The sequence below is a fragment of the Phasianus colchicus genome, chromosome 8 (genome assembly GCF_987193195.1).
Source record: "Phasianus colchicus chromosome 8, bPhaCol1.hap1.1, whole genome shotgun sequence".
In the NCBI taxonomy this organism is placed as follows: domain Eukaryota; kingdom Metazoa; phylum Chordata; class Aves; order Galliformes; family Phasianidae; genus Phasianus; species Phasianus colchicus.
The window spans coordinates 20,609,588-20,629,702 of record NC_143443.1 but is presented as its reverse complement, the minus strand read 5'-3'; the positions used below and the strand labels follow the sequence as shown (position 1 = coordinate 20,629,702).

Below are 20,115 nucleotides of genomic sequence, written 5' to 3'. Positions count from 1 at the left end.
GTTCTTTGTAAAGTTGCATAATTTCACTCCAGCACCTAAAGTGAACCATCTGTTTGTAGTATATGCAACATTAAGTACTCAGATTTTATAAGTGCATCAGAGAATTATGTTGCATATTGTACCGGAGCCCAAAAATTTAATAAAGAACCTTTACCTTTATTTAAAATAAAGCAGTGCTGTGGTCTATGCTGTGATCCTTATGTTCATCAGTATGCACTCATGGATGTGTGAGCAGACTGTGACACAAAGGAACTGATGGAACTCGTGGCTGCCAGCTGATCAGTGCTAACTGCATAGCAATTGTGCTTTTAAAAGCCTCACAAGCATGAATCTTCTCCATAGATTTTTAAAAATAACTTTCACCAGAAAGAGTTTTATTTCATGGAAAGACCTTGTAGTGTTGTGAAAGGTGGAGGATTTTTTCTTTTAAAGAGAGAGAAAACACTTTACACTGATAGAGTAAGAGTTATGCTTTTAAGCAAGATAAGGTATGCTTTTCCCTCTTGCCATAACTCTTCATCAGATGTGTAGCAGGATTTTATGTATTTATTTATTGTTTTATATGTTTTTTTTCATGTTCTTCAGGTTTTACTTAAGTTTCCAAATTTTCTCAAAATGACTAAAAATGGAATATCTTGGTTAAATGAAATATCGCAATGCTTTTCCTGTGGATAGCTGCAAAATCAACTTCTTGCTTTGTATTCAACGACTTCAAAGACAGAAATTTCTCACGAATCTCCTCATTTTGTTAGTATTAAAATTACTATCTTTCTTGCTCCAGAGTAGGTTGCAGTTGAGTAAATTACAAAGGTGGTCGTGGTTAATTTTCATATCTTTGGTGTTAGAGAAGGTCTGTGCTGTAATCTTTTTGCCTTGGTAGTGATGGTATGCATTAAACCTCAGGCAGACAGCTCTACTTGCTAGTTGTGCCTCCGAATGCTTCATTTTTGGAGTATTAAGAAGTTGCTAAAATGTAAGAGTAGAAGACATTGTTTCTTCCATGTAGTGTTCCCATGTACCATAGGAATTGCTGCAAAAGCCATGGTAAAGGTAAGAGTTGGGAAATGAGTGTAAAGCATTAGAAATGAGAGCGCTGGTCTTCATAGGTGGAGATTGTTAACAGTTTACTCTTCCCTCCCTCATTTACATTTGTGTAAAAGAAAGATAAGAAATAAATCAGTTCCCATTCCAAAATTCATGTAGTAGATTCTCTAGCAGGTGTATGAATAGTAGTGCAGACTTATGTATATTTATACGTGAGTGTATATATATATACGCACACTCATGTACATGCAAGTTATATTGATATTCAGTATTAGAAGACTAAAAGAAGAAAAGAAGTGAAGTAAATCCACCTCAGATTTTGGGATACAGATATTAATTCAACATCCAGTAAGGACTATTCCGTCCTCTGTGCTGGATGAAGCAGGGTTCTCTTAGAGCAAATGGTGGCTCACAGAACATTAAGATCACTTGCCAACAAATACTGAGTCCATCATATATGTCTCTTCTATGTCTGATCACAAAGTCCTTCTTACTGTGCTAGTAAAAGCAACTGAACATCAGTGATAAGCCATATCCTGCCACTGTCAAAGTGGGAGATTTTGGCCTGTGTGCAGACATGACTTTAGGTCAGTGATAGATCAGTGATTGGATTATCAAATACACTGGGTTATGATATTTTTTGAATGTGTGTAATAGATTTCCCCTGTTTAAAGGCTTTGAGAGGATTTGTTTTATTTTTAAATATTAAAATATTGTAAGGTTAAAAAATAAATTCTGCATATTAATTCTCACAATTAGGCTACAGAAACTTCCCTAACAATTTTGTTGCCTTCTTAAAAAAAAATACAAGGGAAAAGAGAATTTTGAAAATCAGAACAGAAATTTCTGGAGCCTTCTTTGAACGTGGTGTCCTGAATGGCAGGGGTTTCTCTGTCCCTAACGAAGGTCTGCTATTGCTACCATTGTGAAAATTTCCAAGTAGCCCAAAACACTGAATGAGTCAGACATGGGCTTTAAAATAGTCACGGTATATTTGAAGATTAACATTGAATTATAAGTATGCTTTTTCAAAATGCATTGTTAATTTTTTACTCAAGATTATTTGAAAATTTGATCATAGTAGGATAAGTCCAAAAACCCAAAAAGAGTCTATTGAGTAGACTTTATTGTATTTAAAATAGCAAGAGCTGATTAAAAAAATGCAATTAAAAAAAAAAACAAAGCACAACAAAACTAGAACTTATTTGTCATTATGTATTATTGTGCCTGAGATGATTGATCACCTTCAGTTTGCACTGTCTGGATGATGCAGATCCTGTTTGTGCTCAGACTCAGATTTGTACCTCTGAAAATTTCCAGCTGGGGCTTTTTTACAAACTGAAACATAGCTTGATGGTAGGGTGCTTGTCTGTAACAGATGACTAGAAAATATTTAAATTTGCACTAGGTATCTATTGGATACAATTTATTTTTTTACACCTAAATATTGGTGTACAGTAACCCTGAAAAGCACTGATTCATATCCACCTGAATGAGAAGATGGGTGTTATTATCAACTTGAGTGGATTTTGTTTCAATTTGTGATGTTTAGTGTGTTTTGCTATTGTGTGGGTTATATAAATGAAGGCAGGATACATTTTCTCATACTTTTTAGGCTCGTCTAATTATAGGTTTGTTGTGATGATTTGTGTTCTAAAGGGAGTTTACAGTGAGTTACAGAAACAGAACTATGTGAGTAGAATGTGAAAAAAATAAATCAGGAAATCATCTTTAAGATGTAGATCGTGATCTGATGTTAACTGGATATTGAATACAAAAACTCTGTCCAGAAGCTGTTACTGCTAATTCTGAGGAGTACTTGCAATGTGTTTTGCAAGGGCTGCTTTGTTTGGGCACTGCTGAGCTGCAGAGTCCTCGTGCAGCAGGCACAGCCTGCTAACAAGGCTGCGGGCTGCTGCTGCTTTCCTCCTTGGGTAGCTGCTCCCCAAATACAGTCTGTGCTACACATACGTTTAGTGGAAAAGAAAAATTTTCATGGCAGCTTCCACATATGTTTCCATATGTTTCCATATGTTCTCCTGTTGTGCGAGGTGCCTCTGGCTCACGTGTGCTGGGCAATATCTGAGGAATTATGCTTTTGAACTCTCATTTGAATGAAGATTTTTAAGAGCTCATTAGTTCTTGAACACCATCTGTGCAGAGGAAGCATTATGTATCCCAGGCAGCAGAAATGTGTTACATGCATTGTTAAGTGCTGTGGGCAGCTGTACAGTTATTGGAGATCATCAGTGGTTCCTATGGAGGTGTACCTGTGAGCATGGACTCTGGACTGCTCAGCCCAGTAATTTTCAGCAAATCAACACATTCAAAAGTATGTTTACTGAATATTGTTAAATCTCTGTATATTTTAGTGTTCTTCAATGTATATATACTTTAATATACTTAGGTTTCCTGTAAGCTGTTGTACATGATATTTCCTAAAGATTGCAGTCCTTTCAGTTTACCTCCATTTCAGTGTTAGTTGTACATGGTTCATTTTAGCTATGCCCATTACGAATAGTAGTTGAAAATTAATTCCACACTCAAATTATTTCAGTGTGCATTTATTTAAAATAAATATTGATGTTCAGGATAACGTTTTTTGATCCATCAATTCAATCTGCCTGGGCAGAATGAAATCTTCAGGGAGTTCATAGTTGGGAAGGGACCTCAGGCAGCTGTAGGTCAGCTTCAGTTCTATGCTCCTTCAAAGCTGCTGATTCAGCCACATCTTGCAACTGCAACATTTTTATGACAAAAGTCTCCTCTGACTTTTTGAAAAGATGAATGACTGTTCTGCAAATTAATTACAAGTTTGCTTCCTAACTGGACTCCTGGATCAGATTTAATTTGGGGAAAATGCCCCCAAAAGCCTCTCAGTGATTTTTCTCTGTTTTCCAGCAATCCTCACTGAAAAAAAAAAAAAGGGGGTGCACGATGTTCAGCAGAAACCTCAGTGAATTAAATGAGATGGCCTTTGCTCACAGTTCCTCCTTCCCTCTGCTGCCTCCTTTGTGACAGTGCTGTTGCCTTTTAACGGTCTCTATTCTAATCTGAAAGTGATGAAACATTCCAAGAAATTAATTTTGGAATACTATTCCCATAATACCCGTTTCTAGGAGCTATATGGTGTATTCAGATTAATCAAGTAATAGTCTGAGTTGTTCATAGGAAAACTTTATGAAGAGTTGCAGCTATTCAGAACCAGCTGAAAAATCACTGTGTGCACCTGACTGTTACTAAATATAAAAGCCATATGAAAAAGAGAAGCAGCCTGTAGCGTATGGAGAGGGACGACTCTGTTATACTCCTAAGGTCGTCAATATGTAAAAGAGCACGAATGAAAGTTTCTGTTATCTGTGTCTGACTGAAGCCTCGCAGTCAGGTCGTCACTCTTTTTCTAATCTTCAGCAAATATGCACATACTGAAGTTTCTGAAGCAGGCATGTTCTCTGTTTGGCAGCAGTGGGTTCTGTCTTTTGGTGCTTTGTTCTGCAACTTGTTTCTGCCTAGGTCTTTATACCTTCCTTTGCCCATCCTCTTTTGTTGTGTAGACATTCAGACACTTTATTTTTCCTTCTCCTTTAGTGAAATACTTTCTAACTGTTTTCTGCTCTTCCTGCGAATCTATTCTTGTCCTGCAGAAGCAGTGAGCATAAACTTCAAGGGAGACTACTTACTGCCTTTTGCACCCTTATTTTGCCACAAAGGCTTGTTTGTGCTAACCTTCATCATTTGTGTTTGCTTTTACAGTGTTTGTAAAAGTTCATCATAACTGTTTATAGCAGTCCTAAACTCTGTATTAAATAAATTTTCAGCAAGTAACTGTTTTAGTTTCAGGGTTTCTCGTTAGGGAGTCTACATTCAAATGCATTTTTAGACATTCTTTATCAGCCTTGATACTGTTCTCTCCTGACTATTGCATGTGTTGACTACCTTAGATTAAAACAGATCTGCTTGAAATTATATTATTATTTAAAATATTTAAACACGAATTAATCAATCTGTCATTACCACATTTGGTATTTCATACCAAACAAATGTTATTAATCTTTTTGTGTGTGTTATTGCATGTTTAGCATTTGTATTCTCTAACAGAGCCATTTCTGGAAAATGAGAATAATATCCAAAACCAATATGTAATTTTATTCCAGCATACACAAACAGCTCTATGCCAACCTTGAATCACGTATTTAACTGTTTTGTTTCATAATTTCTGATTTATGTATTTTTTTGCATTTACTTAATTGCATTTCATTCTGTGCATGCCCTCATCTGAGCCCCGTGTCATACAGTTCATACAATTTTCTGTATTCTTCTTTATGCTCTTCAGGTATACACTTCTTGGCTGATTTAGTTTTACAATTTAGGAATCACCAGCTGAGCACTTCAGACATAATATCAGTGAAATTCGAGTGCACAGCTGTGATACTTCTTTGTGTTGTGGCCTCTGCAGTGGCAGCCTGTATAAAGGCTGCAGATGGGAAAGGTCCGTCAGCATGTCTGCATATACAGCACGGATCTCTCCTGCTTGTTCTGTCTGTTCTGAAAGCTGTCTACTGGGTATCTGCTCCTAAGCCTTTGCTATTGTATGTGAGTTCTAAAAACATATGGAAACAGAAGCTAACCATTTTTCTTTAGATTATTGCTAAGCAAGGTGCAAGTTTCTTCTAGCTCTTACCTTCCATAACCACGTTGTCTGGTGAGGGTGAGGGCACAGAGAACGCTGTTGCGGGACGACTCTGTTGTTCCCTGATCTCACATCTCATTACCCTGAGCTACACACTCCTGAGGATGTCCTCGAATGATTTTATAACCTCATTTCTTCAGGAATTCAGTCTTAAAATTTTGATTCCTTTTTCCGCCTCTGTGCTTTGCATATATTGGAGCTGTGGTTTGTTTCCTTATTTGCGCAGTTCTCATTTGTTGTTCTCAGCTGGTTTGGGTGTCAGGAAGACGAACGAGCAACTTACATTTCTCATATTCTTTGGCTGTTCTCTCTCAGGAGTGAGAGGCTGGCATCACTGTATGATGGAGGAGCTTTATATTTTTAGGGATTTTTTTAATTTGTACTAAAGAGTTTTCTTTTTATTTCTTTTGCTTGATTTTTAAAATAAAATGATCTATGCCTCATGACAACTAAAATTTCCTGGTTGTTATAAGCTGCTCCTCACACCAGTGTTGCCTGTAAACACTCTGAATCCTTTAAGGCTAAAGAATGAAACTCAGTGTTGGTGGACAAATCACGTTTATTGCTTTCTAAGTGTTTACATAATGACAAAAATGAAGCCCTGGGGAATAATACTGTGAAAAGGGGCAGTTGATTTGAATTAGGTTTCCACCTGAAAGATAGCTACCTTTTATAGATATTATGGGAACATAAGCTAGAAGGAAAATGCTCACTGGTAAAAGGAAGGCTTAATTTTTTTTTATACAAATAGAATTTTGTACCAAGTTAATTGCTGATGAAATAATCACTGAGCAGAGACTGGTATTGTGGTCGCACTTGGAAAGGGTGGGTTTTTAAATTTTTTACTGCATTTATGATCTTTTCAATGCATGAAAACAATAGTGACAGTTTATCAAAATTCACTCTCCATATTGTAAGAACAAGGGGATACCTTGCCTGTCTCCTATACCTATCCTATACCTATATATCTCCTATACCTATCTCAGTGTGACACTGAGATTTGTAAGTTGTGCTAATGAAAATTTGCACTGCAGATCTCTCTGACAGCATTAGAAATTGTCACTAACTTAAGCTGCCCGTTTTATTCTGTGGCCTGAATGCATATCCATTATATCTTATACTGCCATACAACAGTTTTTTATTTAAGTATTATGGGAGTAGTTAAGATTTAACTGCTGGAATGTGAGCATATCTGTGTGTGTGTTTGCAATGCATGTAATGCATGGGATTGGGCCACAGGTGTGTGCATAGCATTTTCACTGGTACCCTCCTTGCAGAAGGAAAACAAGAAATTCAAATATGTGCAGATGCTCCAAGTGACATTGCTTTGACTGACTGTACTGTTTGTCTTATTTCACAAGGTGAGCTCATGGGTTACCTGGCTGATCCTGACTGCAGGTTCTATGGAGGAGAAACGAGAAGTCTTCTCATATTTAGTACATGTGGCAAAATGCTGCTGGAATATGGGCAACTACAATGCTGTAATGGAATTTTTGGCAGGACTAAGGTATGGGCAACTCTTTGTAAATGTCTTCTCAGTGATAGATTACACTGCAGCTTCCGTCAAGCAGATGTCTTTGGACAAGGGCATAAACAGAAATCTGTGGCTAAATCACATCATCTTGCCCTCTTACTTGCTAAGAATCCTTTTTTGAAAAAACTGAACATGCTAAAACCCATTTTCTTCATTGTCATTTTCATTCTTCATTTTCATTTTCTACATTAGAAAGCATACATTTTTAAATGAAATTTTTAAAATGTAAAGAAAGATGGCAAATCAGCTATGCTTTGTCTAAAATCTAAAATGTAACTTGGGGTTTGGAGTGTCCAGAAGACGAATGAAATATAATCATGGTAGCATTCTAATAGAGTCAGACTGAAACTGTAAAAGAAAACCAACAAAACACGCACACAAACAACGGACAGCTAAAACTGTCTTGTAAAACCCTTCAAATTTATTTATACTGGCTAATGCTGAAATCTTGTGCTGTAATTATCTTATGTAGCCAGTCCTGCAGTGTATCCAGAAGGAAAACAGAATGTGGGGTTGCAGTCTCTTCTGCAGAATGACAGGTGCGGTGGTGAGGTGCTACCTTGACACAGATTTGCACGTCAGAGGGCAGCAAATTAGACTGGACAAGGAAGAGTTAAGATCAGATTTCCCATCATTTAGCTCCGACCCTCCCTATATTTTGTGTTGGTGTAGAAAAGCTTTCATGTGTTGTATTGTTGCTCTTTGTGGTTTAGCGAGGATTCTCACTGAGCTAATTATTTACATTTTTTGTATATAAAATACATATTAAATGCTTGTGGACAAAGGGAGTTTTTTTCCAGCAGAATGCATCCATATGGGTCCCCTACCCATGTAAGTTGTGAGGGAAAATGCAAACAAATTAAGGCCTTAATTTTATCTGTAATGCATCTGCACAGCAGAAGGTAAGGCAAAGTGTAAAGGCAAGGCTGGTGCCCAATTAGCAGTGCACTCAACACAGTGACAGAAAGTGGGGATGAGGATGTTGAGCTGCTAGCAGTTCTACAACCCTTTTGCTGTGTCTGAAGGCAGGGTGCATAGAAAGGCCATGCCTTTGCTCAAATGTGCGCTCAGAGGGTGAGTGGACTCAGCAATGCCAGCTGTTCTTCTCACCAGGAGTCATTTCTGTTTGAATTCAAAGCTTGGTCTGCAGAGTGGCACTGATGCTTGAGAGCTGAAAGACAGGCTTGATTTATTTCCATGATGGAGTTAGAGTGTAATGGGAATGAATCAATGCAAAATATTTCAAATTGTTTGTTTCTTTGTTGTTTCTTTTATTTTCATTTGCTAACTATATGGGTTATCTACTAATGAATGAATTTGTAATAAACCATCTGGTTTATCTCCATACCATTTCTTTTCTTATTTCTTCCTATGCCTTTTTGACTTTAAGGCAATGACAAAATGAAAATGTTGAAAATCCTGCTCGCCTTTCATGGGTACCCAAGCTTTTATTAAGTTCCTAAACATTACTGCAATCTTGTGTAAATCATACTGCTTGTTTGTCCTTGTTATTTTTGCCATTTGGTAATTCAAAGAGGAGAAACAGTCTGCGAGCCAGAGTTTTTGTAAGAATAATGAGCTGAATGTGATTCATTCATTTCTGAGTAATGACAATAATTTCCATATTTCCATAATTTCTATTACGTACATGCTGGAGGTGCTGGACTTCTCTATAAATTGGCTTATTTATTTATTTTTAATAATTGTTGTGGTCTTTTTTTTCACTAGGTCAAGAAAAGTTTTAAAAATGTGGCAATTTATGGACCAGTCTGACATTGAAACCATGCGAAGTCTGAAAGATGCTATGGCACAACATGAGTCCTCATCCGAGTACAGGAAAGTGGTCAACCGGGCACTCAATATTCCAGGCTGTAAAGTAGTTCCTTTCTGTGGTGTATTTTTAAAAGAGCTTTGTGAAATTTTGGATGGAGCATCAAGCCTCATCAGACTCTGCCCACAGTATAATTCCCAGGATGAGACATTGGAGGTAAATGGGTAAATTGCTGTTCTAAGAGGCTGTGTTCTTAGCCATCCAGTGCATTATTTTATCATCTGTTGTTTTATATGAAAGTTTCATCTAATTAGAGTTCTATAAACCAGACTATTATCCATAGTTCAGTTACATGAACCTCAATTTAATTCCTGCAGTAACTGTAGTAACGTAGATTTTGTTGTTAATAAGTAGTTCAGTATAGGAGTACTGAGCAATTATTGTCTATACCAAAGCTAACAGCTTTTACTTTGGTAAAGGAAGTATGTAAATACTTAAACATGCAGCTGTCTTCTCCTAAATTTTCTGATCTTCTGCATAGCTTGTTGGGAACTGGAAGGTTTTCAGTTCCTTAAAAGAAGAACTCAAAAGATCAGTGGAACAACCTTTTCCTCTATGAAATAAAACAGTTCCTTTTTTTTCACTTTGTTTTGAAAATATTCCACAAAAACTGAGACTTTTAAAAAGTCTACAGGACTATTGTAATTTGTGTTACTTGGTTTATGCAGTGATTTAGTCTGTTTAGGTACAAAATCCCATTAGCTTCTAATGGGAAATGTACGTACTAAATATTCTTAATTCTTCTAGGAATTTCTCCAACAAGATGTAAATGACGCAGTGTTCCATCGCTCCTGTTACAATACTAATCTATTAGATGTCTTTAGTTTGTTTCAGATTACAGTGGACAAGATAATTTCTTGCAACGGGTAGGCCAGGATGGTTTAAATAATCCAGAAAAAGAATCCACTGCAAACAGTATATTTCAGACTATTCGGAGCTGTAATCGCAGTTTGGAATCTGAAGAGGGGGAAGATAATCTCAGTGAAGAGAGCAATTCAAGAAAAAACTCCTTGAAGGACAGAAACCGTTACCAGTAGGTCTCATGTTTTGTTTTCTATCTTCATCTGTATGTTTCACAGTTTTAGTTTTAGTTTTTCATTTCCTTTTACCAAAGCTCACTTACAAAATCAGAGGCAATTTTTAACCTCCTCTCTTTGATTTACTGTCTTCCAATTCAAAACTTATTCCTCCTGGAATTATGCTAAGTATCAAATGCATGAGAGCTCTCTGTATAGTTATATTTTCACTCATGATGTAATTACTTTAATTACTTCCTCTCATGATAAGGGTAAATCCTTTTCATCTTACACACAGAGCTTTAAAAATCCACGGTTATGATTACAATTTTGATCTGTGGTGCCCGGAATAGCACCAGGACATATCTGTTATCAGAGCTCAGAACATTATATTCTGCACACCAGGGCAGTGTTGTGCCCTTTCCAAAATAAAAGTTATTTATTATTGTTCATAAGACCACTTCTTTTAAGGACATGTTCACTTGAGGCTTTTAAATTATGTCCAGAAGACATTTGTAAGTCATTTTGCATTGTGAATTTTCAGTTTGATTTAGTCCTCCTATTTTGCCTAGATGTTTTCTTGATTGTGCCCCATGAGCACGGTGTTCAAAAACTTTCCAATTTTGACTGAATACACAGTATAGTCTTTACTTTTCAGCAGCAAAAAGTATACTAAAAGGGAAGTTTAAGACATGACTTGATCTTGAGTGTTGCTTTAGTGAAATTGCAGCCCACTTAGATGTTGATGTGTCAGCTACAAATGAGGTAACTGTTAGAGAAGCAACAAACAGAACTGTGCTGTTCAGAGGTGAAATGATTTAGAATCGTAGAATCATTTCAGTTGGAAGGGACCATAAAAGGTCATCTGGTCCAACTCCCCTGCAATGAACAGGGACATCTACAGTTCCATCCAGTGCTTACAGCCCCATCCAACCTGACTTTGGATGTCTCCACTGCCTCTCTGGGCAGGCTGTGCCAGTGCCTTACCATGCTTACTGTAGAAAACTTCTTCCTTATCTCCAGTATGTCTCCTCTCTTTTTGTTGAAACCATTTTCCCTTATCCCATCATATAAATGACACAACCCGGATTACGTAAAAAACATACTTATGTCCCTACTTGAGTTATTATATTGATAATGTCTATCAGAAATATCAGTATGATCAGAAGTATCCAACTTATTTCAGCTATTACACGCAGAATCTAATAACTGACTGCCTGAGAAGGAGCTACCCTCTTCCTGTTTAAATGCATTTATTTCATTAGCATGCAATTGTAAATCTCATTTCAAATAAATAATAATTATTTCCTGCAAGAATGGTTTCTAATAGAATTATTCACATCTGGCTTTACTTCCTTCTGGGCAGTGGCGCAGTAGATTATGCCAGGAAAGGCAGTCCCACTTCTCTGTACATTTGTTATCTTTTATTTCAGTTTAAACATTTTTTCCAGGAATTATTTTTCTTAATTAATATAGTTTGAATTCAACTTGCAGCTCTCCATTCAAAGAAAGAATGAGCAAGTGAAATCAACCTTTCACTTGAATACACAAAGCAGAATTTAAATGTAGAAGAACAGTATGAGGAAAATTGAGTTCTTTTTGTTATGTCTTTATGAAATCAGTTTTTTTAATTAGTTATTTATGCTTTATGTTTAAATGGAACTGCTAAGTTCCATTCTAAAGTAGAAATTAAATGCAAAAAAGTTGAGTGCAACACTGAAATGAACAAAACAGCGGAGAAGTAAATAAAATTGTGTTTCTTGATTCAGCTGTCTGATCATTGCTGTCTGTATTTCTGGTGCAGTAAAATGCTAATTTTAATATTCTAATGACTTGTAGAAAAGTACCCGTGGAAGTGTTAATTTACCTCAGTTCCTCATTATCCTGCTATGTTTTGCTGGCCATTGAGAGCTGGCTGAGACACAGGAAAGAACTGCTGCAGAGAGGCAGAAGGGCTCTGTGCTCTTGTCCCTGTTGTATGCAGGCTGCAATATTTGATTCATTTTTAATGCTGTAAACAGCTAAAAGCCTTTCTTTTGAGACCTAAGCCATATCTGTTATGCAGTATTATGTAATTACAATCTTGTAATTAGTTTGCATTTTGTTGATTTGAATTAATATTGTGAAACACAAGCCCAGTAGAGCTGGATATGTTGGTTTGATTTGCAGAAAATGAAGGGCATCTTATAAAATCAGTGGGCACTGAGTGCAGCTGTTATTTTCCCAAATAGACTGAGTGTCGCTCTGCAGTCAGCGATGTGTCCAATCATCCTAAGGCGCTGACTGTGCCAAGTAAATACCACAATTAAAATTCTGTTCGTCGTCTTTGAAAGTTCTCAAAGAAATAACAGCGGGTAGGAAAAATATAAATGTTGAAATCCAATCTTTATAGAAATGTTAATCAAACGACCCATTCTCTAAACTTTGTCTTAATGTTGTTGACCTGATCTCCTCTACCCTTTAAGCTTTCTTAATTACAGTAAATACCTTCAGAATGATTAAAAGTGAAAAACCTCACTTTTTTTTCCCTTTCATATCCCTTACAATTTCCTCCTTTAAAACTGCACTCTGTTTTAACGTTTCCTGTATCCTTTCTTGTCATTTTCTTGCATCTTAGTTCAATACGTGTAAAGAAAGCTTCTGGTTCAAATCAAGTTCTGTAAGTTTGTTCCCAATAGTTGATGGCTATATTGCTTTTGCCAGCTAATGTCAGAGGCTGTTTCTGGATACGCCTTGTGCATGTGCTTGGCTTACCTTGTTGCTGCTTGTACATTTTAATCTACAGCATGGCTGTGCTGTCACACATGAAATAAGGCATGAACAAAGCTCTGCCATTTCTGTCTCCTCTGTACTAGACTCCCCCAGCCTTGCATATCTAATCTCAGAATATACTTTCTAGGGTCTTTCTAGAGACTTGTTTGGTTATTTTGAAGGCATGAGGAAGATAAACGTTTTAGTAGTTGTTTTAATTTGAAAAGCTGAATCGTGAGTAATCCAGATAAACAATGTGTGCAGTGTGGCAAGATTCATCAGTTTTAACATCAGCTTATAGCAGCTCAGGTATATGGCATGACCTTTATTTTACGGCAGATTTCTTAAGAAACTTCAGTTGCAATTAAGGCTGATACAATTATTCTGCCATGGTTTGTCTATCTCTTCACCATCACCATTAGAATTGATGTCTGGAATAAGGGAAAAATTAAATGAATTACTACTCCAGGGAGGGGAAATTTTGAGGAAGACCTGAAAGTTCCATGTGGGGTTTTACAAGTGTTAACCAGAAACAGGTCTGTACACAAAAAAGAATAGTAGAAGAGGGATTGAAAGTCCTGTCTTCAGTCCCCTAGATATTGTTACCAGCTTCCTCATACACTACTTGGTATTTCCATTGGGGTGATATGGGCTTAGAAACTGGAGTCACTTAACTTCAAGATCCAAAATGAAGTTCTTTATAAGGTCCCTTCCACCCAAGCCATTCTATGATTGATTCTATGATAATAAATATAATTCTTGTAAAATTCAAAGAAAACATAATTATATTGCTATCAGTAATTAATTGTAGTAACATCTATAAATTCCAAATTGCCATAACTTAAATTGTAATACTGCAAAAACTACTGTCCCTGTATTTTTAATTTAAACTGCAGCAGAAAAAAAAAAAAAAAAAGTAGTAGCATAAGTCGGCACATAAATCATGTGTTTCACTAGGTAGAAAATGGGTGTATTAAACATAACTAAACCAAGTCCCTCATCTTTGTTCACGTACAGATTTATAATTGGAGATCTTTCAGATTCTGAAAGTGATATATTTGAGCAGTTGAAGGACTGGGACACAAGTTCAACAGAAGAGCAACAAAAGGCTTTCTGCCATGGCATAGAACTCATTCCCTGGTATGTGTTGTCCATCAGAGCTGATGTCCACCAGTTTATGCTGCAAGGTGCAACTGTCATCCATTATGACCAGGAGACACATCTTTCAGCACGTTGCTTTCTTCAGCTTCAGCCTGACAATAGTACTTTGACTTGGACAAAACCCACAACAGTTTGCCCAGCAAATGCAAAAGCCAAGCTGAGTGTCCTGGGTAATGCTGCTGAACTTGGTAAATACCAGTTCCTTGGCAATACCGGACTAAATGGACTGGTGGAAGGTTTTCTGGATTTGTTTTCAGCCAAGGCTGTGTATATGGGACATTCTGGCATTGATATGCACACTGTGTGTGTTCAAAATAAACTTTGTAATATGTCCCTTGAAGAAAACGGTATAACACTACTTTATGGACTTCAGACTACTGATAATAAGTTGCTGCACTTTGTTGCTCCAAAATATACTGCCAGAATGCTCTACGATGGACTGCTGGAATTGACTAAAGCTGTAAGAAAAATGAGGAGATTCCCTGATCAAAGATTACAGTGGCTTCGGAAACAGTATGTTAGCCTCTACCAGGTAAAAGATGCTGTGATTTTCCATGAGGAAAGTTTCAAAAATGTCATCAATGTATTGTCGAGCAATTAGTTTCTATTATAAGTAAACTGAAGTTAAATGTGAACACCAGACCTCCAACTTAGTAACATGGTTTGAGTGAAAATGATCTGGTTCTCCACATAATTTCTCATCAAGTGGTGCATATTTTAGATACATTTAAGTTTAACCTTTTTTATTGTTAAGTTCTTCATATATTTGGAGTTTGGGAATAAATATTTTCTTAAAGAGAAAGCAATGACTATACATGAAAATGGTTCTCCAGAAATGAATACTGAAATTTAGGGCCAAAAATATGAGATAGTGAAGAAAATAGCCCTGTTGCATTCATGCAGTAATTAAAAATTGTGTGCTCTTGATATTTTGCTTTTCATTGGTTCCTTAGAGATATCTTAAGAAAATGTGTCTGTTCTTTGGTAGTTATTCTCCTGATTTTGTTAATGCTGAGAATTTTTGTAGGAGGATGGAAGGTTTGAAGGCCCAACCTTGGCTCAGGCTGTCGAACTGTTTGGAGGCAGACGATGGAGCACAAGGAACACAAGCACAGGAACTCTGACCAAAAGCAGTGAGAAACCTAGTGTGCAGAGAAACAATACTCTGGGAATAAGTGCAGCTAAGAAAAAGAAGAAAGTACTCATGAGGGTATTCATGTATTTTGTTACTTATCTGTCTGACTTGTTTCCTTCCTACATTTGCTGTGTAGCTAGCAGTACTCTGAACCAGGAGAAAGTTAGTTGAGAACTTTAAAACAGCTTATTGCAGGTTTCGTATGTTTTGGCTTGTTGTTTTCCATTAATTTGGTGGGTTTTTTTCCTCATGTTTTTATTTCATTTCTAAGGACACGAATGCTAGCAGACAAGGACATAATCTCATTAAGAGCTTTAGGTGCTACTTCAGTATAGAGGTAAAATATTCTTAAGAACAAAAGTACTTCAATATAGAGGTAAAATATTCTTAAGAACAAAAGCAGTAACTGTCAGGGTGATGTCTGGAGGCTGTAGTCAGTTTCTTTGCTCCTTTTTGTTTTCATGTTGCTAAAAATATCACCACAAATCTTCTGCTTCACATTAACGTGGGGTAAGATAATCTTAGATGGTGACAGGAACAATGCCCTTTCTTTTTCTTCACTCGAGACTTTCAGCAATAGTTAGGAAAGGGAAAAATCAGGAACTAGCAGCTCAATGCTGTCTACATGGTTACTGGCCAGGTAGGGAAGATCCAGATGACAAGATCCATCCTCTTCAAATCTCCTGTGTCCCAGTGGAATAGTGTAAAACCAGCTTCACCAATATAGAGGGGTGCAATCTTTGTCATCCTCTGTGTGACGTCAAACTGAAGTAATCTCTGATGTTCCCCCACTCATTATGTATCCATCATATTTAAGCTGTCCCTTTTCTACTTGGGAAGTTTCACTGACAGCACAGTTGCTAGCCATACAAAAGTTATTTCATAAGGAATAGCTGATTTATCTCATGATTTTGTTACAGATTGCACTGGTAAAGAATGAAAAAACAGTGGTTTTGGAATGTTTATTATGATGCTCACTTCATTTCTAGGGTGAAAGTGGAGAGGCCACTGATGATGAAATGGCAACTCGGAAGGCAAAAAGCTGCAAGGAATATCGAAACAGAAGTGGTTCAGATCCTCAAGATATTGATGAACAAGAAGAATCAGGTAGATACAATGCTTCAGTATTTAAGAGTCTCTCAGGGTTTTGCAAAAAAATCATGATACAGATGTGCTTTATAGTATTGAATATGTATTTGTTCATGGCAGGAAATTACTTTTATAGTTCAAATTCCAAATGCCGTGAAGTTTTAAAACTAGTTTCTTTTTTGGTTCCTGATTCTTCTTTCCTTATGTTCAATAGCACTGCCTTTCTAGTCAGACTAAAGCAGGTATGAACCTTGTTCAGACTGTATCTTTTTGATTGTCTTGGGACAAATCTACAATCCCTGTAGCGTTTTACTGAGCATTAATGAATTATGGTTTAGGGCTCTTGGATGAAAGCATTTTTATTGGGACAGAGGCTGTAATAGTACTGCAAACCTTTGTTTCCTTTGTAGATCAAAATATTATTATTAATGCTTCTCCATCTAACACCCTGTCATCAAGAAGAGCTCACTCTCTGACAGCATCTGGACCTCCTCATTTAGGAGCTGCCACGTCCTCACCAGCCAGACCAGTATCCTCTCCTGTAATGCCTTCAAGCAAGAGTCAATCGAGGTAGGATGAAATCAGTGCTTTGATTTAAAAAGAAAAAAGTTACTATTATTTAGTTATGATCATTTTTCTTGCCAAGTCGATGAAGTCTGACAAAATCAGTGCCAGAAAGGCTATTAGTCTTTTGAGAGACATCTGAATGATTGACATCATTGTAGCACAACATAGGGCATTTAAGCTGAAATACCATGAATCTATGGGCAGCAATGTAGACAGTCTGCGAGCCAGGATGCTTCAGTTAGTAAGTCAGTTGCAGAAGAAAATTGGAATGTGTCCCAAAACTCAGCAAGTTTAATTCTTTCTCCAAATTGTCTCCAAAACATAGTTACAGATATCTTCTGTATAAAGAAACCCAGCAAGTCATTTCTACCTAAGGGAGCATTAACTTTGCTGATGTTCTGGGTGAGGACTGCAGTTTCTCAGACCATTGGAGGAACAGTTTTGAAATCTTCATTTCTTACAGCCCTCTGTCTTCTCCTTTAACATTCATCATTTTCCTATTGCTTACACAGCGCAGAAGATCATTTCTGTGGGTGTGCAATGACATAGTTCAGTAACGTACTAATTCTATAAATAATAATAATGGTAGTAGTAATAGTAGTAGTAATATAACAAGGATAATGTACTAGAGTTGTGGTTGGTACTTGGTGATATACAAGAATACAGTGACAACAGAGACCTTCCAGTATCTTTTAACATAATGATGTAGTATGGATGTAGGTGTGAATATTGGGATTTCCAGGAAAGCAGTGGTAAACACTGGAAGAGATTACTGCTGCTGGCAGAACATTATTTTGTGGAGATAGGTCTTGTGTAATGGTTTGTTTTGTTTATTTAATAGGATTTTTTTACATTTCAGTGGTTAGGTTTAGCAATGGAAGTGAGTAGTAGAGCCTCCTGTGGGTGTCTGTGTCTGGATGCTGCTCCATGTAATATTACTTTCTGAGACTTCCCTGTGTTCTTCACTTCTTGTTCTTCACTGTCAAACACAGCTATGAGATGAACATTCCAGGCTTGGATTTATTTCTGTGGGACATTTATAGGGCTTTTGGTTGTTGTTGTTCTATTTGTTTGTTTTTTTAAGGATTGGAGCAATTCTCTTTTATATTAAACTGAAGAAATACTGCATTATTACCTCTGATGAATGCTCCTCTGTTTTGCAAATCTGCTTTATGCTCTTCATGTCGAAAGAGTTGTTGTTCTGTAAATGCGATTAAAAGGCTCAGCTGAAAGCTCACATTCCCAGGGGAAGGACAGCTAATGTTGCTTTAAATCCTCTCAGTTCTGGGTTTCTGCATAACTTAGCACTCTGGGTCTCCCTGAGCTATGATGAGTTTTCCCTTGCAGTTGTTTGGAGACTCTACAGTGTCTCCTGGTAGAGCTCTCCCCAATGTGATAGAGCCTTCCACACTAGAACTTGCAGGAGGTGATTCTGAAGAGGGTTCTGCCAGGCTCCACGGAAGCCTTTGTAGTACAGAAGTCTTAGCTGCTAACGGATGATTAAATGTGGAGTACAGAGCTACAAAGAGAAGAGCGTGGAAGATTTCCTATTCTTTCTCTCTTTTTCTGTCTGTATTGTATGTACATTAAAAACAGCCTTCCCTAACCATCACTTAGGTCCATGCCTCTGCTACACGTGAAGTTCTGAATAAAATCAAATAGAAAAAAAAAAATATTGATAGCAATTTAATATGAGAAAGAGCTGGCTATTTTTGTACATTTTAAATAAACGTATCTGCAGGTAGAGAATGAAGAACTATATTTTTACAGATATAGTTCACAGTCTTGATATTTCTTACCTCCTTACTAACAGCTTACACTGAAAATAAATCCTCGCAGAATCCAGATGTGCAGATAATTTGCACACACAGGGAGCCTGCAGCTATCTTCTGCCATTCATTTGAAGTGGATGTACATCAGCAAATTCTAAAGCTCTTTGAAAGTGTAGTGTTGCCCCTAAAGTGGAAACAAGGGAAAGGGAGATAAAACCATTGGGAATAATATAGCAGAATATAAAAAATGAAGGCTTATTTGTGAAGGGATGGTAAAATTTGCTCTCCTTAGCTGTATATAGCTGGGTATAAACTAGACTACTCCTAATTACACAGTTTTGATAATTGGTGGTAGTGGGCTTGTCTTGTTTGGGTGGCTTTTTTTTTTTTTTTTTTTTTAATTCATCTTATGCGGAGTTACTGTGGAAGATAATCTCTAGAGATACAATCTGGAGAAATGGTGAGCTTTCTTATGTGCTGCTGATTTCCCCTTCAGTATTCTGCCGTTCCAGTCTGCAGGAGTCAAGAGACTTTCCTCATCGTGGTTTATTTTTCTTGTCTGATAAAAATGTTAGGAATTATTTTAGCCCCAAAGTTATATGCAGTATGTCAGTACTTGCCATAGTGATGTCAAACAAATTGAACACTATCAACCAAAGTAGATGGTATTTTTTAATACTTAAAATCACATGCTGTTTTCAATTGCATGCATCCATCCCAGGCCAGGAGTGAACTGAGGAATCTGATGTAGTGTATTTATGTGAAGTCTGTTTGTAGCACTAATTTCCAGAGACTGCAAGATGTCTTTAGGGACACTGGACAACAAGCTGGTCCTGTTTTTCCATCACAGCTGTTGGAACTGTTTGTACTGAACCTGATGTCAGGATTCCTAGATTAATGGATTTGTAGATTTGTACATTATGGAGCAATAAAAGCTGATGTGGTCACCTAGTCTCGTATTTTTAAACAAATACTGCAATTTCTGGAGTTCTGCTGCAAACTAGACAGTTCTGACTGTGTCAGTGCCTCCCTTTGCAGGATGCTGGTAGATCCCAATCATGCAGATGTGGTCATTGAGATGTAGACAGAGGAGGTAGCTCCGAAACTCAGCCATTTGGCTGATACCCTTACAAACTAGTACTTGAAATTCACTAAGGACTTCACCATACTGCTGAAGGAGTAGTTCAAACTGGGGAAAAGCTACAGTTACTAGAGTGAGTCCTGTAATAGCCCAAAGACTTTAGGATACAGCTTTTGGAAATTTGTTGTTCTGATTCAAAAACTTCTTGTTCACTTGCACAACTTAGGTTAACAACTGCAGGTATAAGGAAATTGGCTTGGTATCACTGAAGTCAACTAAAATAACGAATGCCAAACAGCTAGTTTGTTTCTGTGATTATTCCCCCTTTGCACTCAAGAAATATCAGTTTGCTTTCCTTCCGTCCAAGAAGCTGAAAGGATGAAATCATTAAAAGGAAATGGCCTCCAGGGGCTACTGCCCAAGCCTAAAAAAAGAGGGCTGTAG

General features: G+C 37.1%; 1 protein-coding gene across 4 annotated transcripts in view; it reads left to right on the top strand.

Annotated features, from left to right (window-relative positions):
* Positions 1-20,115, top strand: part of PLCE1 (phospholipase C epsilon 1) — a 145,854-nt gene that overhangs the window by 100,577 nt on the left and 25,162 nt on the right. For all 4 annotated transcript variants that reach the window (XM_090145214.1, XM_090145215.1, XM_090145213.1 and 1 more), the window contains exons 6-12: positions 7,096-7,241; positions 8,997-9,255; positions 9,924-10,132; positions 13,884-14,559; positions 15,055-15,237; positions 16,152-16,269; positions 16,662-16,821. In XM_090145214.1, the coding sequence (XP_090001340.1) occupies positions 7,096-7,241; positions 8,997-9,255; positions 9,924-10,132; positions 13,884-14,559; positions 15,055-15,237; positions 16,152-16,269; positions 16,662-16,821 (1,751 nt within the window). The remainder of the gene's footprint in view (positions 1-7,095; positions 7,242-8,996; positions 9,256-9,923; positions 10,133-13,883; positions 14,560-15,054; positions 15,238-16,151; positions 16,270-16,661; positions 16,822-20,115) is intronic.